Raw genomic sequence first — 22,168 nt, forward strand, 5'->3', positions numbered from 1 at the left:
TCGGTAAACTTCTTTCATGTGAGGCTCAAATGGAAAGCTCCCGCGTCTCAAAGCACGCATCACTGGGGGCTCTGGCTAACCTGCTTGTCTTTCCTTTCCGTTTCCGCCTTCTTCCGATGCGCGAGAGGCCGTGGGGGAGGGGGGGAAGGGGGAGGGAAGGGAGGCGACGTTTAGCTGCGGCACCGAGTGCCTATTTATATCAGAGGCTCCGGCAACAGTCACCAACGCCGCACGCATTTTGAGCGAACGCGGGCAAAATGCCGACGGCGTCGACAACAGTTCGGCGCGTTGCCGGTGCTGCTGCATGTCCAAGTTTATACAGCTGATAAAGCTAATATCATTACTCCGTATATCTCTCTACAAATTTGCTATCGCAATTGATGCTTCACCTTTCAGGTGAAACTGCGACAACTTTTCCTCCTTTACAATCACCATATATGTAGAGCAAACGCGCCTTCTTCTGACGCACGAAAGGCCGTGGGGGGGGGGGGGGGGGGGGAGGGAAGGGAGGCGACGTTTAGCTGCGGCACCAATTGCCTATTTATATCAGAGGCTCCGGCAATAGTCACCAACGCCGCACGCATTTTGTGCGAACGCGGGCAAAACGCCGACGGCGTCGACAACAGTTCTGCGTGTTGCCGGTGCTGCTGCATGTCCAAGTTTATACAGCTGATAAAGCTACTATCATTACTCCATTTAGAGCCGCTATTCTGGACATTCCGCCATTTTCTTCGAGGCGTGACGTAGGCACGACGCTTACAAAATGGCGCTCATGGCCCCGTTTTGCTTTCGTAACGTGACGCAAATTTGACGTTTCGCCTAAGAAACTGTAATAAAGGCATTTAAACTAGCGTGGTTGATAAAGCAAAACAGTCTTCCTCCCCAGTAAAAATAAAGCAGCTAGCTCAAAGTGTACGATTATTCCATCAAAATTGTTTCTCGCTTTCGTCGTCTGCATGCGCACAGGCTGTCGTCGGCTTCATTAGCTATGATGCGTGTCCTCGGGAAACTGTTCTCGTAAATTGAGAAACATACGCGACCTGCCAGTGATGATCAGCGCACGCCCTAGGCCGCGATCGCTAGACACAGAAGCGGCCGAATATCATTAACAAGGCAAGCGCCGGCAATTCAGTATAGACGGTCATAGTTTCAAAGGCAGTCAAAGTTAGAGTGATGACTGCCAACACCACCCGAGAGCGATATGCTATGAACACGCGTTGTGATTTTCATTGACAGGGAAAATGCGGCGATACGGATGTGTCTGCATATGGCCGCTCATTACCATAATTCGCGTGGCTCTATTATGGCGAAAAATCTCTGCAATGGCGGCCGAGCGCAACGTAACGTCCGTTTACGAAAAGCCCTTCCTGTGACGCTCTTCACAGGATATTCCTTCAGCCAATCAGCAAGCTGACATCGGTATCTTGGGACGGGCTTGCATTGCACGAGCTTCTCAAATGCTCGACACAGTCTGCGTTTGTTCTACCAAAGCGCTCACTACTTCGTGAGCTTGGCTATCGCATTCATTGCTTCGCCCTAGGCGAAACTGTGCTTTTTTCTCTCTCTTTCTCCTAGCGTCTGCACCCTGACACTGCACCTTTTCAACGCTATATATTCGATGCTTCGCCACAGTCAAAACTTGCCGAATCGTGTTCGCTCGAAGCATAGAGTCCCTGCATGTTCTCCCCCCTATTGTGCTCGCCTTTAACTAGGTTTGACTGAGAGCTACATCTTTCGGTGCACTCAGCAAAACGTTAAACGGGGACCCTCCCATCTATACACGCAAAAACGCGTCGCGCAAGAAAAGTTCTGTGTCCGTGCACAGTCAGGCCGAAGATTAATTGGCGCGTTTGTATATACGGACGCGCTTCGCAGCCGCAGTGCGGAAACTTAATGAGCCATCGCCTTGCTCTGCCGTGTCGCTTTCTCTCACGTGAGGACAAGCCCGCAAGGCCAGGAAGAAGCAAATGGTCATAACGGAAGAAGAAGAAGAAGTACAAGAAAAGAAAGAGCCAAGCCAACGAGCAGGCCAACATCAAAAGCGCCCGCTTTTCTTCCCCTCCCGGCCTGCCGCCATCACGCTCCGCGCTTCTATAAATGTAGTTCAAGGACGCGGGCGCGGCGCGCGTTCCGCTAGCAGCGACGCTGCTAAGCTGCTCTTCCATTGAATTAGAGTCTGGGGCCCCAACCGTAACACGCATGCGCTCCGGTGCGTCTTCCTCGTCGTCGTGTGTGTGTCGCGTATACGCCGCACGCGCCAGCTCCCTGTAGCAGGCACGTCGCACGCTTCTGGCTAAACTGCTCGGAACGGTCCGGCGCTATCGTTTGGCTGAACGCTCTGGCGAGTCCTTTCTCGTTCTCACTCCCTTCCCTTTTTCTGTGTTTTGTACTCTACTACGTCTCGCGAAAAAAGTGTGCAGCTTCGTGGAAGTTGAAGCCAGCGTAGGGAAAAAGACAAAAAGCTGCTGTTGGTGGATAAGTCACACTCTAATTGACCATTTGCAACCCGTCTATACTGCAGGTGCCTTGTTAACTGTATAACTATGTAGCGTTAGAAACTGTGAACGCCCGAGATCTTGCTCAGTCATCGACGTAGTGGGCCTGAAGCAGCCAATCGGCAGAATTTTCTCTGCTTTCGCAATATACGCAAGCACGTGCTGTATCGCACGCAGAACTTTCGTGTACGCTTTATGCTAAAGCTCACTAATGAGGCCGACGCATGGCTCTGGTGGAGAAGGGCGACGCGTGTTCGCACGTAGCCCGTTGACATTAGGATTTGCTTGATGAGAACATGCCTAGTGCGCGCCGTCCCACCTTTCATGTCTTGCACAATTCAGTTGAGGTGAAAGCCACGCGTTCATTCGCTTCATTGCGACGCAATAAAGAGACATCCGAATCAGGAAGCCTTTTCGTTCTATTATCAGTGGCCGGTCACCTTCGATAAATAAATCTCCGTTATTTTGAGCGACGGGCGCGTGCTCTTAAGAACTGCTCTTATAGCCTGCGAACTGCTTTGTTTAATTCGAGCCCAGGTGTCTGAGCGCAAGAGACCTTTTGGTATGGTTAGTTATTGCAAACTCTTGTTTTAGAAAGGCGCTACCAGACCAGGCGAACGACTTCTTGTCCAACTGTTTTATACGTGAAAGGCACAGATGTGGACCGTCAGGTATAGCTATGATGATCGAGCCTGCCTAGTTTCTCGCGCACAAGACTGCCTCGTGAATCGTTGGAGCATTTGCTATCCTGACTGGACGCACATAATGGCGTCAAGCCGGCACCTACATAATGGGAACTCGCATCCACAAAACTTCCTCGTTTTATATATAACAGGATTTCCTCACTAATCGGCATCGGGGCGCTGTTAGCTGATGATCGTGATTGGGCAATTGACGTGACTACCGAGTGGATGCATTTACAAAGCTTCTTGCTAGAAAGGCTCGCAGGAACTGTGAATGCCGTCAAATATCTGTATACGACAGCTGATAGATCCGGTACTAGACTTTGGCTATGCATCCTGTAAACTATAAATACCTATATGCACTGTGGCTTAAAATACGAATACTTGCATTAGAATGTAAAAAAAAAGAAAAAAATGAATAACTGCTTGTCACTGGCCTGCCGGCTTGGCTAATAACATCATCATCATTATCAGCCCATATTTATGTCCACTGCAGGCCGGATGCCTCTCCCTGCGATCTCCAATTACCCCTGTCGTGCGCTAGCTGATTCCAATTTCCAGCCGCAAATTTCTGATTTCATCACCCCAGCTAGTTCTCTGCCGTCCTCGACTGCGCTTTCCATCTCTTGGCACCCAATCTGTGACTCTAACGGTCCACCGGTTATGTACCCTACGCATTACATGGCCTGCCCAGCTACATTTCTTTCTCTTAATGTCAGCTAGAATATCTGGTATTACCGTTTGCTCTCTGATCCACACCGCTCTATTCCTGTCTCTTGAAGTTACGCCTAACATTTTTCGTTCTATCGCTCTTTGTGCGGTCCTTAACTTGTTCTCTAATCGGCTAGTAACATATCCAGCCGTAATGATGATTGCCAGTGGCTTTTCTTACAAATCTCTCTTACATACGCACTGTTTTCAGAACTCGGGTCCGGCAGCTGTTCTCCCAGAGCGATTCCTAAGGTGCGTAAAGGCTTGCGAGTATACGCATACGGCCCCTGTACAGCTGCCGCTGTATAGCTCCAACGACACAGCGCCCTTCTGTTGATGCCGAGTCTGCAGTGCGAGTGCCCGTGTTTGCGTTTATAAATGGAACAACGGATCGGGCGGCCTACGATTAATGGACGGGACGACTCGGTGAAGGAAAGCTAGACGGTGAAGGATGGGGGAGAGGGGGTGGCTGCTGTCTTCGAAGAATCCCTCATGAAGAAAGAGGGGCGCTAGAGGCGGGGTGTGGATCCGCCGACTCGGGACGGGGCGCAAGTCGCAGTCACTCGCCTTAATCGCTGTCGCTGTGCCAGCTGCCATTTGCAAGGAGCGCTTTGCCAGGAGGTTACGGGACGTGCTGCTTCGCTTTCTTGGCTCCACTAACACTGCAGTGACGCACATATATAAGTATTTTATTGTGTATCCTGTTTTCGATGACGTCGTGACTTATTTCTATTCTTTGTTTTGCTTTATTCATCTTCTTTTTTTTTTTTTTGTTCGTCCGTTCACTGTGCTAATATTACTCGCCGGCATCTAATCATCCCCTCCTCCTCCATTTTTTTTTTCATTTTCTTCTCTTTTCTCTTTTGTTTAATTTTGTCTGGAGCATGTCTGCTGTCTCCGGGTCGTCTGCTGGCCGGTCTAATTTTGCAACGCCCGCACTCAGGTGACGTCGCGCTCAACAATCCACGTGTCTCCGAGATTGTGTCGCATCACCTTCTCGGTAGAGTGTGACTCGGTCATGACTTTGTACTTCATATTCGTCCAAATTGCTCTCTAATGGATAGGCTATAGTTTCTGCGGTATCCACTGAACTTATAGGCAGGGAGACAAGTACGCTTATAGAGCGTAGCGCGACTATTCGCAGTTGTTAATCGCATCCCGTGTGTTTTCTCGTCTTTGTTCCGAAACAAGAAAAGATAATTCCGGCTTTTATGCTGGCAAAATGAAGCAGGTGAAAGGGAAATACAACAAAGCGATAACAGAAAAATGAAAAGAGCGTCATTCGATTTGTCTTGTATGTAAGCATTCTCGCTTACAAGTTAGAGAAAACACGCCCGAATACAAGCACTAAGGAGGTTTCCCTATAGTACTTCATTAAGTCAGTTGTATACTGCATGACCACTTTCAGGGACAATGATTCTTAGATCATAGCCTCGCGCGTAGCATGCCCGGAAAGCGGCGCAGACGTTGCTGCTATTTAGAAGATAACCGAGTGGCCCCGGCCATCATCTAGCATGATTTTCACCCTCGCTTGTGCGCTCAACCGGCGCACTATCCATCGCCCTCTTTTCCCTTCTTTTTTTCACGTCCCCTAATATCGCGTCCCCTTGTGTAGGGTCGTAAACCGGACAGGCGCGTCTGGTTTACCTGCCTGCCTCTATCTCTCTCTCGCCATGCAAACACGATATTGTCTGCAGTGTTTTAGGCATCTGGAAGTTCGTAAGCGTTTGTGAAAAGATTAATAGCGGAACGCAAATGTTGTAAAGCACATGGTTTCACCGTATATACCGGAAAGCTATAAACCAGCATTGCCAGCTTACCAGCATGAAGCACTAATTAAAGAGTGTATATATTATACCTCGGAAGGATATTGAGGACACATATACGCACAAAAACTTCTTACACGCTATGTGATTGTTTGTCAGATTGAATGTCAGCCAATCAAGATGGTAGACATACCATTAGCGAACGCGGCAGACCAATGCTGAAGAGAACTTACAATCGAAGACCCATGTTCTGTCGTGGCACTGCAAACGCGTGCAGTCTCGTCTACGTCACTGCAATCTCGTCTACGTCACTATCCCCCCTGAGGCAGGAAAGGTCAGGCTTCGCTTCCGGCGTTTCGTCAGTCGTTCTTCGCACCGACGTCTCTTGATTTCCTGGCCGCAGAATGACATTAAGATAATTGGGCGCCTTTATTGAAAAAAAAAGAGAAAAAAAACAGAATAAGCGAGATACACTTGCCCGTATTCGCCTTCTGCGACTTTCATGCATAGCAGTTCGGCGAACATTTGAAATGCCGCGTTCCACACAGAGGGCGCAGCGTTCGGCGACAGATCTCTGCAGCAACTGTAAACTCTCTATTATGCGCACCGCTATACCAGCGGTAGCTTCACGGCATCTCTGAGGCTTAGCTGTGTGAACGTAGTGAAATACACGACTGAAGTGTAACGCAGAATATTTTTTTTTTTTTGCGCTTTACGAGAAGCACCCGTTGCGAGACTGCACTGAATGAACGGCCTATTCGCGTCACTGGCTACAAAGTACTACTGCATATCAGGCCGTTTTCCTACTGCGTGGAGCGAAAATGCACTCTGCTCTGTCGAAGTGGAAGCAGGTGATCGAAGCAAAGGTTTGTCATCTCCTTATTCTGTTTTGCATCGATTCGTATAACTCGAGTGATAATGTATACGTGTCTGCCTGTTTGTAGCATACACGGAGACCGTAACTATTGAACATGCAGCGCGAAAGGTCTATACATAAAAAAAAATCTCGCAATGTATATCTCGCCTTTGTGCCTGGTACTGGATTCAATTTCCTTTCAACATCGACGGCAGATCTGTACGTCTACGGGGACTCCTTTTAGGCCATACGCCACATTTGCGGTATGCGGCGTTGGTTCGCCATTTTGTGTACGCAGAGCGCTGGCGGAAGAATTCCCCCGAAGCGCCACAGTTGTGGTGCGAAGAGAGACAACGGTGTTCCGACGTGACACTCACCACATCGCTGGCGCCTGTTCGGCCGATAAGGTCACACGAACGCCGCTGTCGTCGGGTTCTGACCCGAAATAAACGACTGCGATAGTGCCTGTTCGTTTCTCTCGGGAACGCGGCGTAAGGCAAGAAAAGAAAAAAAAAAGAAATATATCGAAAGAATTACTTTTGCGCCTCTCCCCTAAGCATTCGTCATGAGCGATACAGGGTTCGGCTCTCGGGCAGGGAAAAAAAACAAACAAAAAACTAAAAGAGTCTAAGCGTGCGCGCGTCGCCGCTGGTTTCATTAAATATGCACGAGCTGTTTGTACGCGTTCGTCGTGCCCATAGTGCAAATTTTACCGAGAGTATTCTGTCCGTGCTGGCACTGGTCTTCGTCGAATATCGGGGTCGGAGAGTCAGAATGAATATAATGTAGGGAAAGGAAATGCCACGATATTCGAAAATCGGAGGCGGAAGCAAAGAATAGACTAAAATATCGCGTAGAAAGCCAGCAACCAGCTTCAGTCTCCTTATTTGTTTATATCAGTACTCTAAAGGCCCGAAGGCTTTGCATAGATAAATGGTACTATCTCTCTCTCTCTTTCTATATATATATATTTTGCACACAGACAGCTTCAAACATGGCTTTCTTGAATTCGACAGCATCTGTAATTGCAGACACGGAAAGAGGGAGATGATTCCAGTCACTTGTCGCGCGCATGCTTTGAAGGAATGTGAAAAAAAAAAAAGAACAGAAAAAAAAAGGTTGGTGTACGGGCATGTGGGGAACTCCGAATTTCAATCCGTGGTCGCTGCGAGAAGAGGAGGCGTATATAGGTGTGGGAGGTACAATTAGCTGTTCTTTAAGCACCGGTTTACTAAAATAAATCTTATGGAACAAACACAAGGCGAGAGCACATACGGCGTGATTCGAGACTGTAGATAGACCAAGCGTTGACTTTATAGAACACACACTGATTTCACTTGAATAACTGGATACTACGAAACCGGGCGCCTGCGATACAGCGCCTGCGATAAATGCAGGCGCTGGTCGAATGTTTCTTTTCTCTCTCTCTCTCTCTCTCTCTCTCTCTCTCTTATTTTTCAGCCACACAAATAGGTTCTAGATTGTTTTTGTGTGTGTGTTTGTGTGTGTGTTTGTGTGTCTGTGTGTGTGACGGGACTGCTTTCATAAGCAGTATGAATTCATTATAACGCAGTTCGGGGCACCATGGTCTCTGTGACTCCGCATGGAAACGAATTATACGTGCGCAGATTGTCTTGCGCAGCGTTTTCCTTCAGCGAGCACTTCAGTATCGTGAACGGCAGCCTGATTTGGGAGGTTTGAAGCAGACGTAACGCGAATACATCCGCTTTCTATTTTCTTCTGCGCACTGGTCGACCTCTGTCTTTAATTTCCTTTCCTGCCTTTCTGCAAACAAAATCATTTCCATTTCTCTATCGCTTATAGAAGTTTTTGTTTAGAGGGAGGCTGCCATACGGCATAGTATAAAAACAAGAAACTTAAAAGAATATAAATATATATAAACGCGAATTCAGGCGGCCTGGATTGTGCAGGAATTCCAGTGAGCCGGTATGCTGAGAAATGGTGTGGGTTTTCCTCGCGCGCTGTATGAATAAGAATTGCAGTACTTAGGTAAATGTTTCGGCAGTCAGCGGGGAATTTTGATGTCCCGGTTTCTCTGTTGTTCTTACGACTTCTGCGAATTCCATTTCATCATATATATGGGTAACCAACAGAACTATTTGTCTTTTTTTTTCGAAATGTTCGAAAATATTATCATCAGATGCAATGAAGGCGCAACATTGGAAAACACCACAAACGCAAAGAACAGAAACACGAGACCCGTGCGTGCATCCCTACTTGAGACGTCTACCAAGACTTTGGTTTTATCGTCATTCAATACCGCATTTAGTCGGATGTAGGCTGATACTTCTACATTTAACAAGAACTGTCGGAAGTTGAAGTTCGGCTTCGATTCGAGAATGTGGTTTCGAAGCAACCGCCAGAAACTTAACGTCACCTCACAGCCACAATATCTTAGGCACTATAATTTGCACCGCAGTTTCCGACATCAGGAGGCACACCATCTCAAATCTCGGAGCTCATCATTGCAGCTGACGCGCTTGCCAGCGCCATTTTGTTTCAACGCAGCCTCTCGTCATTAGCGACGGCAGAGAGCGAACTGTGGTAAGAAATTAGTCACAACAAAGCCACCGATGTCGATGAAGACGACGCCGAATGAACGTTCGTTCACATGCTTGCGATGATCGTCAAATTCCGCTGTGAAAAAGAGAAGGCAGACGAATGCTTTTATTTTTTGTCGTTGGGCCAACGTTTAGGGAAAGAATATCGTGGGTCGGCGCAGATTCGAGTAAATACGGTGAACGTGCTTTCATGCCAAGTGAGTTGCGCCGGAGACGTTATACTCGGGTGCCGATAACACCCTGACTGATGTGGTTCCCTCGATCACGCTCAACAGGTATCCGTTTACATACGTGTGTCGACACCGGCTCTGCGCCCCTCGCCTTCCTTTGTAGCACGTGTCGAACACTCAGTGTCGCAAACGTCAAAGCGTTCGCCTGATAGCATTGCACCTCTGGATCAGTGTGTTTAAAACAGCTCTCCTGGCAGTTGTCACCGTATGGTGGATGGCGTTGCAGAGAGCGCATACCACTTGCGTCAAGTTCCCAACGCTCGCATCGACACGTGCTACAGGTATACATGCTGCCAGAAGACGACGATGACACGTCCCATGCTTGTACGAAGAACGACGCCGCTTAGTACGAGTCATCCTCGCGGAACACTGTTTGTGATAGATTGATTCAGGGGGTTTAGGAACGTGCCAAAGCAATACCGGGCTATGAGACACGCCGTAGGGCAGGGCTCCGGATTAATTTTGACCACCTGAGGTTCTTTAATGTGCACCTACATCTAAGTGTACGAGTGCTTTTTTTTTCCTTTCTTTTTTTCAATTCGTTGTCAACAGAATGCCACGGTTGGGAATCGAATCCGCTACATCGTGCTCTGCAGCACAATGTCATAGCCACTGAGCTAGCGCTGCGGATGGGGAGATGGAGAGCTCGATAATGCTGTTGCTTGGTCAAAATGGACGGTAGACGAATGTCAGAAATTATGCCTAATCGGAGACCCGATCCAAATCAAGATACGTCAGCCGTTTTCTCTCTTTTTTTTTCAAGTTATACGGCGCGTGATAATTTCGAGGCGCGATGCGTATCGACGCTAATAAAAAATTTGTCGCAGTTTCACCCGAAAGGCGAAGCACCAATTGCGATAGCAAATTAGTAGAGAGCTATACGGAGTAAGGATAGTAGTTTTATCACCTGTATAAACTTGGACATGCAGCAGCACCAGCAACGCGCAGAACTGTTGTCGACGCCGTCGGCGTTTGGCCCGCGTTCGCACCGAACGCGCGCGATGTTTTTATATAAATACGTATTTGGTGCCGCAGCTAAACGTCGCCTCCCCTCTCTTCCTCCCGTCCCCCACATCCTTTCGCGCGACGGAAAAAGTTGTGTTTACTCTCTATATATGGAAAGGAGGAAAGAGACGCTTAATTTTGCAGCCCTTCAGGGAACACGTCGCTTGGCGCTGAGCCGTGCTCCCTCAAGGGCTGCAGAAGATAGCGCCAACCTTTCCCTTTCCCTCAAGAACCACTTATATATATAACACGTCGCAGAACGCGCGTTTCCTCTCCGACGTGCGTTCGCTCCCCGTGAAAGCGCGCGTCCCTCGCAGCCTTTCACTCGCACATAGAGCGTCCGGAGCGCGGCGACGATTTCATCGCCGTTGACGTCATACGGAACCTCACGGCGACGGCGACGGCGACAGCAGAAATCTGCTTTGGAGTGTCCATATAATTGCTATCGCAATAAAACATGTCACATGGCCTTCATATGCTCGCTAAGATGATGCGAGACGAGGAATATGAGCGACGGTCATCGTCTCTTTTTTGGCACCGACTGGAGGGGCGGTCTTGGGCGAAGCACTCGTTTTTCGTTGTTTACCGTAGAATAAGAGGCGCAACACATACTCATACTTGGAATACTTACATCGAGGATCCCTTTTGGATAGAGGAATGCTAACGGGTGCGGGATGGAGAAGGGAGGAGAGGGGGGGGGGGTGTAAGAGCGCGTATTTAGAAAATAAAATAAGGTATTGAGTGAGCTCTACGAAATCAGGAAATCACATGGAAGTTAAACACTGAGCAACCCGTGAGTTTTAGATAGTGCCGCTGTCGATGCGGCCAACCCGAACATTCAAATGGCGTGCAGGACCGATTATAAGGTATGCACGAAGACTTTTCTTATGATGCAGGTATTTAGCGTTTATATATAAGCAAATAAATGCGGTATTCCTTGCATATGTCGTAAAACAATCTTTTTCGTCACCATGGACGCCAGTGGCGTATACGATACGTATATACAACAGAGTTCGCTTATCGTCCCGAGTGCGTATCGGTACAAATTCAGGCGCAAGAATTGCATTTCGGAAGCCTGGTCAGAAGTGGCGTATTTATTACCCGAGGCTTCATTAAAAGCGTATGCTCATCGCTCTCTTTGAATACACGTGTACTGTACCGACGTGTGCGTTACTACATGTGAGATGTGCAGTACGCGCAGCTTTGCTGCAGCGAGATGGAATCGTTTGCGACGCGCGCCCGGTTTTTATCCTTTCGTCACTCATGTCCGGCGAGCTGTATGTGCGGAGTCGCGAATGCTTTTTTCTCCTATTCGCGCATCCTGTTTACCACTGGCCGTCGTACTCGTCCCCTTCTGCGTGAGGAAGGGGGGGACCCCTCTGTGAGGCCATTGCGTCAGAGAAGACCCCGCTCGGCGCCGAAGGACGGAAAAATACCTTTACTCGAGCGAGCAGACAGATAGCGTTCGTGCTTCCCTTGGGCATCCCGCAGTGTTTTGTATCTGTTTTGATAACGCTAGCCCTCGGCGGTGGACGACGTCACGACTTGGAGAAACGTGTGAAGGCGCCGCGTATAGAGTGCCCCTCTCAAATAACAAGGCGCCAGGCCGGACGATGAAGATCGTTTTTCCGTCTGCACGACCACCATCGCTATAGCTACACTCTTCGTGCCCCCCCCCCTCCCCCCTCCGGACGTGTGTATGCCCCGCATGCCCCCATATCTTCGGCGCCGCGGAGGCTTTGGGGACCTTGACCGAAATGGCCCGCAATATCCTTTCTAACCGAATGGACGCTCATCTTCTTTTGTCTGTGTTCCGTGCGCGAAAGGCGCACGGAACACAGACAGTCTAAAGGAACAAGGTGTGTGTGTGTGCGTGTGCGTGCGTGCGTGTGTGTGTGTGCGTGTGTGTGTGCGTGCGTGTGTGTGCGTGTGCGTGTGTGTGTGTGTGTGTGTGTGTGTGTGTGTGTGTGTGTGTGTGTGTGTGTGTGTGTGTGTGTGTGTGTGTGTGTGTGTGTGTGTGTGTGTGTGTGTGTGTGTGTGAGCGTTCTATACATGGCGCTCTCGCAGGGAGGAAACCAGCGTGGAAAGGTGGGTAAGCCGGCGTTATGACGGCCACTTCCTTTGGCTTTCCGACTTTCTTGCTTCGCGCTCGGATTCTTTTTATTGCGATAGCAATTATATGGACACTTAAACTGGATTTCTGCCGTCGGCGTCGCCGTCGAAGTCGCCGTCGCCGTCGCCGTGAGGTTCTGTATAGAGAACATCATCGCCGCGCGCCGTATGCCCAAGCGGTAGCGTGCGGGGGACGCGCGCTATCACGGAGAGCGAACGCACGGCGGAAAGCAAACGCGACCGTCGCGCGTGGGGCTATGGGAGGGAGGGAGGGAAGCGGGGCGACGCTGCGCTCCGGCACCAAAGGCCTATCTTGCAATCGGGCGGCGCAAGGGAAACTTCCCACTCAATCTCCCACGCGCAAGCAAGGAAGCGGGACGGCAGCGCCGGAGGGAGCGGGGGGGGGGGGGGGGGGGGGGGCGCACTTCTACTCTGCCAACAACCGCGCTCGTCGCTCGCCGGCCGCACTGTCTCTTATCTCCACACGGCTCTGACATTTTCTATGCGCTGTGCATTCGCCGCTCAGTTTCCGTTGAAGCGATAGACCGCACGTACCTTCGCCCGCTGCGACGTATATGCGCTTGCTGCCAGCGTTTTAACAGTCGTTGTCTGCGGTCATTCAGTGTGATCTATTTATGTTTGCTTGTGCGCGCTCACACCACGCTTGTTCATTCAGCTAGTAATAGTCGGGCCACATTTTCCAACGCACGCTACACATGCAATGCTGCCCGGATCGGCAGTGCAGGGCTACAGGTATGTCCCTTCGCACGCGCTGCCCACGGGAAGCGCTTCTCATCAACACCACCATTTCAGACGCGCCTTCTCGTGGTCATCGAGTCTCTCTTCATGTCGGTCTACTTACGCCGCAGCGCACCTGCTTACTTAATCAGCTCATGTTTACTACAATTCATATTGCTACCAAAGCCGCTCACCTTACTTCGTGTCACATTGCTGTGTTGCTATCGCATTCATTGCTTCGCCCTTGGGGCGAAACTGTGACATTTTTTTTCTGCACAGTGAATGCGCAGAGAGAATAACGCTGAGATGTTAGCGCTTTGCAGCTGCCTCTGCCGGCTGAACCAGAAACCCCCGTTGCGAAAATGGCGCCGCAAGTTTTGGACGTCGAAGCTGCGCCATTGAGACAGAACGAGAGAAAAGAAGCAGATTCAATGAAAATGCACCTAACAACAACCCCCTTTGTGAACGGTGGTCCCATGTACAGACTGCAAAGTGTGTACACTTTGCAGTCTGTACATGGAGGACTGTTCGCAAGGGGGGTTGTTGTTTAGGGATATACCCCACATTTCTGCATTGGCGTGAACAGTTAGATGCTGCTTGAAAGCGTCTTCGCGCCGGACACACTTGGTCATAATTTCTTGATGATTTATTTATTTATTTACTCATTTATTGGCTATAGGATGGAGAGAACTGGTGTAGCCGAGGTGTTTTCTGTCTCACTACAATCTATACGGCGACAAGGAGAAACGACGCTTCAGCAAACATCAATAAACGTGCGTCTCCTCGCCAGAGGATTGATCAAACCGCACCGTGAGGGGCGTTGCTACCTCTCTGCATTGTTTTTTTTTTCTTCTACTTCCTCGTTTATATATCCTCTTGTCATTCGCGCGCTATTGCCCTCCTTTTCTTCTAGTTGCCCCACAGACGGAGTCCTGCAGTTGCCTCTATACACACTTGCCGCGAGCAGTGACGCATTATCTCGTAGGCCTCGTCCGTAAAAGCGTTATCTTTCTTCTCGGGCTACGACACTCGATGCCGCACGCACGCACCGTATGGCGCTTGTTCGCGTATACGGCGTGGCGTGGCACACGCGCGCCCCTTATCTCGCGCGCTTCTACGTCAGACGCGATGCTCGTCTTTTGTTTCGAGGTGTCCACCCCCTTCTTTCTTCGCGCGATCCGTCTGTCGTCGCGCCGTCGCGTGGCCAGCGGGTGCAACTTTGCCACCTCGTTGCACGTTAAACTGCGAACTGCAGCGCGTGCTCCAGGCACACTTTATCTTTCCGTCGAATGTCCACGCTGCGATCAATGCGCAACGCTATACAACATGGTATGGGCTTGCGCAAACGCACCACAGCTCACACCCATAACACACCCCACCACACGGCAATGGGAGGCAGCGCTGTCCAGCTCCGACTCGACGGACCAGCTCAACCTGGTCAACCGAGCGAGAAGGGCAGCTAAGCCCGCGGGACTCCTGGACTGAGGGGACCACCCACAGCAGAGCGGAGGAGCTACCTACGCTCGCGTGCTCTTTTGATTAAAGTTTATTCACTCTCTCTCTCTCGGCCGTGCATAGGCAAGTGTGTCGTGAAACGCCGTGTACTACGGGGAGATAGACGAAAGGAGAACGACAGGAATATAATTTATTAAAGACTATAGTCTTTCTTGGGCTACCTAAACGCGATAAAATTTGTCTGTCTGTCTGTCTTTCTCTCTTTCTTTCTGTGTCACTCGATTCAACCATCCGGCCCAAACCGATTCAACCGCCCGGCCAAAACCAACCAAACTACTAGCACTGGTGGCACGGGGTCATACACATCAACATTATACGGCGCAAAGGAAACCTCATGCCTATTTGAGGCAAAATATATGTACATAACCGCCATCCGCAGCGTTGATTTAATTAATAATACACATTGGACTGGTTTTTACGTTATTAAATAAAAATTGACGCAGTATATATGGTGTCGAAGAGACGCTACGCGTTAAAAACAAGCTGAGTGAAGCCGCGGCTCTGTAGCCGGCTTTAAGCCAACAGTAATAAAAGTTTCCAACAGATGGCGCGAGAGCAGGACGAACGCGGGAAACTTGAATGGAATTCAGCAAAACCGTCATTGCATCCATCGTGGGAGTAGTAAGAGGGGAGGCGAAGAGCGTGAGGGTGGGAGGGGTATATAGATATTATTATATATAATATAGAATAATAAACGCGCGATCACAGTTGGTCACGATCACCGCGCACACTATCACGGCGTAGGATTACTTGCGGCACAGTGAACACCAATTCAGCCTAAAGTGATACGGACGCTGTGTGTTCTTACAAGCGCAACTTACGCTAACGCTTTCCATTTTTGGCAGTAGCGCCGAAACACACAGCCTATAGCGAGCGGTGGAAGCAAAATGGGAGAGACGTGATAAAGATTCGCCGTGACATTTTCCGTCGCTTCATAGCGAGGAAGATGTGTTCAAGAGCTAGAAATGTCGAAGTGCGCGTACTCCGCATGACTCGGCGTGCTTGCTATCGAGATTAGAAGCGCTAACATTCCTGAGCTTCACCTCGGCAAGACTCGATCGATGCTTAACGTTCAGGTGAACAGTGAAGCATGGGTCCTTCTGGTTTCTAATGCCGTCTCATTTTTTCCCGCATGAGTAGCGGTCGGTGCCGGCAATTCTGGAGTGGCACATGAAAGCGTCGTAACGCTCTATGGTCGTGCAAGGTGCCTATGCCTATATACTAGCACCTTTTGGAGCGTCGATGTAGATTAGCTGGGGAGAAGTCAATCTGAATGACCGGGCAAGCTTAGCATCGTTAGATCTCTGTTTCCCTGCTTGAAAGGAGTTGTTCATAACACCAATGTCCGATATTCTAACAAAGGGAAGTTTATTCAACGAAGACAGGCATGGTGCTATATACATGCACTTTTCCACTAAATGCGTTAAACTGGCGCTTGTATATTTTATACAAACGCTGGACGCAAATTCAACAATGTAAAATGCAGCCTTGCAATAGGGACTACATGTCCATGCTGCAAGTTGCATAGTTTACTAAAACCATAATGCAGCGGTCATAAAGCTATTTATTTATAAATGCAAATTCATGTAATTTGGCTCCTCGTATATTATCTCCCTTAACCTCTATTGTCGTTCAACGTACTCCTGCAAGTTCCTGTAAAATATACCTTAAGAAATTATGATTGCGAAGTGCCTTCGGTATAACAGTAAAATTTCCGTCAGAGCGTGCATTTTCGTTAAAGTTTAGTTAATATATACAATGATCTCTGCTACGTACATTCTGCACGCCTTCTTTTTCCTTTCTTTTGTGTGTGTGCGTCCTCACACGGTACGTCTCGTTTAATTATTTTACTCCTCTTTACAGTGGAAATGGGGTTGGGGCAATTTTCATGAAGTCTGTACGATTCATAAATCTTTGCTGCGTCCATTCGTGTGAAACGTTCGTGCATTAAGACTGCTTATCTACGCATTGTTCAAGAAGCGCTTGCTTCATAAGAGCGTATACTGCGGCGCAATCGGCTCATACTCGTCGTCGATTTCACTGTTGAACTGTATCGGTTCATTGTTTGAGAGCTGTCCCTTTTGAGAACTTTTGAGAGCTGTCCAACTCTTTTTGAGAACTGTCCATATACGTGCCGCAGTAGCCACAATGACTGTGACGTTGCGCTGCTGAGCTCGAGGTCGCGCGTTCGATCCCGGCTGCGGCGGCCGCATTCCGATGGGAGCGGAATGCAAAAACCCTCGTGTATACACCGTGTGTACTTGTGCGCAAAGTAAAGAACCCCAGGTGGTCAAAATTATGCGGAGTTAACCGGAAATCCTTCACCCGAAGCTATTCTGGTTAACATCCCTGCCTTATTCCTTTCTTTTCTCCACCTGGCCCTTAAGACCCCAGAATTTAATATGATAGACCTGGTGGTGTTGCAGTCCGCGGAGTTAACCTAGGATTCTTGGCTGGATACTCAGGATTCATCCTGAGTATCTCATACGTTGTCAGCGAAAGTGTGTTACCATACGTTTACCAACTCCGTGTTTCGAAGTTTTTTTCTTTTTTTTTTTTTTTTCCCTGCGCGTCAGTTTAAGTTGCCGAGTTACACGCGGCCGTTTACGGTACAGACACACAAAAAGGCAACTGCAGCCAGCTCGGCTTGGCTCGCCGCCGCTGCAGTGCGAGACGCCTTGTCTGATGCTGGCTGTGGGTCGTTCCGTGACTGCCGTGTGGCCGCCGGCCGGAAAACCGGCGGCGTTCCTTTCCCGTCCCTCAGCCACGCGCGCCCCACTTGGCGCAATGAAAGCCGCGCCACCGACGCTGCCAAACGGCGCGCTGGCAAACGCCGAAGCGCGCGCGCGCGCCGTGTCTGAACGTTAACTGCGCGTGTCGCGTTCGCCCTACCGGCAAGCCTTTGGGAAAATGCCGCGCAAATCGCCGAACGCCGTCCCTGCGCTTTGGGACTCGCAGTCCGGTGGTCTGGTCGGGCCGTTACCTGACGCTCTCTCTCTTCACACTCTCTCCTGCATCCGTGCACGCGGTCTACGACGGACTCTTGACCAGTCAGTCCGGCAAGGAGGAGCGCGCCCAGACGCAAATGAACAAAGTACAGGAACAGTCTTCTCTCTCACTCGGTCTCTCTCTCCCCAGCAACCTTCTTTCTTAAGCTTTCTTCCATGCCACGTTGTCCTTGCTCTCCACATGGCTGTCACTGACATTTTGTCTTTGTTGTCCGTGCGCATATAGTCTCCGCTTCGCGCCTTTCTTTTGCTCCAACGAGCTGGAGAGATTCCCTCTCCCACTTCCCTCCTACTCGTCATCTCTCCGCTTTCGCTGCCTCTTGTTTGTACACACCTGCGCGGCTGCCCTTTCGTTACACGCGTACGCAACTGGGCTGGAGTGGGGAGGGAGAAAGAAAAGGACTTCTGCAAGGCGAGGCGACGGTAGGTAGCGGTCGAGGAGGAGACGTCAGTTGTTGCGCTGGCGGAAAAGTCGTCGTGGCCGCAGCCCTGCCGCTACCGCCGCCGTCGGGTTTTATTACAACGCTTCCTCGCTTGTGCGGCCAGGCTCGTCTTCCCGGAGTGACCACTCTCTCGTAGGACGGCGCCGCGTGCCACGTGCCTTATGATTCCTTGTGTGTTCCGCGCGTCCCAACAGGCTCGTTTCTACGGAGATTGCGACGAAGGTGTCTCGAGCGCGGCCCCCTTGCCGTTTTTCTGCGGGCTAGTGTCTTCCACGTCGCTTTTCGTGGCCCAGTGCGCTTTCCCCGCTATTGTTTCGTGAATGCAACATACCACGCGTGCACGGAGAGATGTTGTGGCGGAGCAACAAGGGTTCCTACGTCGTCACTGGACCGGTACGTGAGTGGTCGTGCTTTGTACCGTTCTTTTTTTCTTAACTTTTTTTTTTCTTCTGGTACCTGGTGTGCGCGCAGTGCTCGATCACTGCCAAAGAAAACGCAAACACGAGCGTGTGGACGAGTATGTCGGTACCAGGCGCTGTTAGCTTACGTGCCTGGTTAGCGCGCTGGTTAAGGCTTAGTCCGCGCGCATACGGCGTCGCGCTGCGTACACCTCCAACTGTGCCGTCAGAGAAAATCCGAACGAATTGAGATTCGTGGTCTGCATGAAAGTGGCAGTGCTTGCAAAACGCAGACGGTCGCTTTAGGATGATTTATGGATTCTGCGGATACATGTGGGGAAAGAGGGAGAGGGCGCACCTTCCCTGTAGTGTTCCTCTACCATGATTATTCTTGCTAGCGGTAACCGGTAATCATTAAAGAGCTGTGTATTTTCTAGCGAATTTTCAATTTCTATATATCGATGTTCCTGTCCTTCATCGTTTTGGGAAAGGTTTTGTTGAAGCCTACTTCTATTATTATCTTTATCAGCTGCTGTTGCAATCTTCCGTCAAAACAAGCATTTGCAATCAGATTGAATCGCTCAGAAAGGTGCCAAGTATTGTCAGAACTGCACGGCCGACACGTGGATGATTAGAAGGTCATGGTCGATAACGCATTCCCCGGAAAACTAACTGCCTTTCTCTCACCCTTGGGATAGCGGAAATGTCACTTTCGCGACCTGGCATAATTTATGTAAATGGTTACCGCGAGTTCTTCCTGGCAATGTGCCCTATAGTTCCAGGCCTGCTTTCCATGTCTGCGACCTATTCGCATATACACGATGCGTTCATCAAAATGTTTTTCGCTCAATCTGACTGTTATTTATTCGGTGGAGTTTTTTTTCGTACCGAGGGAACAGGCGTCTGGTTCCATCCTCTCCACTAAGTCGTATACACGGCTTGTGGAATAAATAATTCGAAATAATTGTAATTTCGGATATCATCCGTCTACTTTCGATTCAAGTCGAATCATCAGGTTCGAAAATTTAAGATTATAATTCTACTGATATTCAATTGGGCAGAATTTGGAGTAATTCTATGACTATTATAGCCCGTGTGTTATAAAGAAGGGCGCATCCCCCTGATCATTCTGAACCTTCAAGTGCCCTTCGTAAGCCAACGAAAACGTCCGGTCTTATTTCAGCTCTCGCGAATTCACGAGCCTCGGTAATTTGGTAATTCAGCGCATTACTAACTAGCATCACGTGTTTGAAAGAAAAGAAGATTTGCGATACTCTCGTTTCCGTGCTTCATTTTCTACTTTTGCAATCGGAAAACCGACGACTGTATTCGATTGAATATTCCGAGCCCCATTTTATTTCTCAGATAATTCGTATTCGATTCAATTCGAACATTTCGGTATTCCATCGCCTCACGTAACAATTAAGAGAAGGAGTACGTGCACAGCTTGTACGTTTGTCTGTAACCGTCACTTCGACCTTGTCTTCCTTAGCTCGTTTCTCTCTCCGTCCACGTAATCGAAGTGTCCCAGATTAGATTAGATATTACGCGACCAACGAAGATTCAGATGAAGCACGGACGATCGTGTATATATATATATATATATATATATATATATATATAGCAAGAAACAAGCAACCGCGCGCATTCGTCTAGTGGCCTTCGGCAGAACAGCCGTCTGCGACGGCCTCTCCTCTGCGATGCCTTGACTGCATCGGGTCCGCAGCACTTCGACCTTTCCATCAAAATTCATGAGTGAAGGCCTTACGTGACCGCACGCCACTCATGCCCTTTCGGTTGCGCTGTGCTCAGAGCACGCGTCGCGAACGCTTGTTGGCGCCAAGTTGTGCCCGCCAGCACCGAGACTGCACTAATGGATAAAGCGACCTGGATATATCCGCGCTCGGGATGTCGTCAGCGTAATCAGCCATCTCTACCACCCCCCTCCGCGCGTCTCGAGTTGACCGACCTTTTCCAGCGTGCTGCTGTCAGGCACTGCCGACGGCGCGGCAAGTCTCGGGTCGCATGGAATGAGATATAAGCAATATAAGCTCGACGAGAGCCAGTCCCTAAAGGGCAGCCAGGCAGCGTTCGTTAGTCGCACGGCCGGCCTGTTTTGTCGGGCATTTACTTATTTCGACGGGATATCGAATGCCGGTGCAATGGCGACCGTATCGTACGTCCATCTTGTGTTGCAGATACTGCGCCGTGTGTATACCCTGAATGTGCACAGAGTGCAGCGGGCTGTGCTTTGACTCGAGCGATACTTTAATTGCACTGATATCTCTGTTTTCCTTTCTGCATTTGCTGTTTTCTCCCGCCGTGTTTCTTAGTCGCCTAGGGCTTATATTTCGTCTTTTTAGGACATTCGGCCCTCCGGTACGTGCTCTATTTCTCCGGGCTTGTATCATTTTCTTTTCATCGAATGGTTTGCCATACGGTATGTTATTGTTAAATGATTGCGTTCAATCTTCCTTTGCGATGAAGCTTCGTAAGTGGTCTGTGGAACTTATTTTCCATATTTAAACGTTCGTGTAGCCTGTGGGCTGGTCGGTCCGCAACCCGGCAACTCTAAACACTTTCTCTCTTGTTGTCTTTGTCCCCGGACACGTACAGCAGATGGCAAGCATCCGCTGCGAACGTGGAGCTAGAGCACTTTGAGCACTTCACAGGACATTCAGGTGCTAAGCCTCAGACCCCAGGTTACGGAAGGTGTAAGGGCCGCCCCAGCCCAAAGTCTCCGGAGACAACCTTCCTTCACACGAGTTGGATTATACGAGGAAGGGGGCCGACACAGGGAGGCATTATAGCAAGTGTGTCCTGTTCAAAATGAGAGTTTCAGACTACGAACTGGAAGCGGTTGTTGGAGCGAAGGAAACTGGGTGGGCTGTCAAGGGAATAGGAACAGTGAGTGATTTCGTCGGCTATATTATTAAAGCGGTCATGACTGACGCCGCTTGCATAATTTATTAAACTCACACAGGCTTTGTTATGGGACTATAACACTTTTAGCATGGCGCTTGTGCCGCGATCACATGCGCAGCTCACATTTAGGTAGTAAGGTGTAATTGGTGTTTTCCTTTATTCGTTCTTGTTTGGCGTTTCATTCCGGAGTGACAGTACCTTTGTTTAGAAAGTGTAGGTAGAAAGTGATGTGTGCTGTCTACTCGGCGGCAGTGATATGGATGTTGGCTGGGATGCAAGCACACGTAATGTATAGGCAATTTAGTATCTGCTTAACAAGCCCGTGGTCAGGAAATGCTCCACGGAGGCTTATGAAGTCTGTCACGTACGGCGTTCGAAGGTAGAAGAGGCAGGTAGCGGGGAAGGGTAATTCTGACGAGTAGTTGGCGTCAGGTAAATTGATCTCGTTGCTCTAATAAAACCGTTTTAAAAAGAAGCAAGTTAAACAAAGGACTGCGTATTTCGCACAATGTACTCGAAGAAACACAATGAGCGACTGGAGACGTCACCAGGCGAGGTTCTGCCACATTCAGAATAACAGCAGCATGTGCTTAAATTGGAAACTTATATTAGGAATAAACGATACAGGCTAGGGGACTGGTTCCGCCAAAGTTGCTGTTCGGACCGAGCGTGTTCGACAGCTTAAAATGACCAATACTATC

At 49.4% G+C, this 22,168-nt stretch overlaps 1 protein-coding gene across 6 annotated transcripts in view; it reads left to right on the forward strand.

Moving 5' to 3' along the window:
• The window catches only part of LOC119441883 (rap guanine nucleotide exchange factor 4), a 531,616-nt gene that overhangs the window by 289,588 nt on the left and 219,860 nt on the right, over positions 1 to 22,168 (forward strand). Inside the window, exon 1 of one of the 6 annotated variants that reach the window (XM_037706524.2) lies at positions 18,156 to 18,537. The exons of the other annotated variants lie outside the window; for them this stretch is intronic. Coding sequence (XP_037562452.1) covers positions 18,493 to 18,537 — 45 coding nt within the window. The 5' untranslated portion in view covers positions 18,156 to 18,492. Of the gene's footprint in view, positions 1 to 18,155; positions 18,538 to 22,168 lie in introns of those variants that run through there. 6 annotated transcript variants of the gene reach the window in all.

The sequence above is a fragment of the Dermacentor silvarum genome, chromosome 2 (genome assembly GCF_013339745.2).
Source record: "Dermacentor silvarum isolate Dsil-2018 chromosome 2, BIME_Dsil_1.4, whole genome shotgun sequence".
Classification (NCBI taxonomy): Eukaryota; Metazoa; Arthropoda; class Arachnida; order Ixodida; family Ixodidae; genus Dermacentor; species Dermacentor silvarum.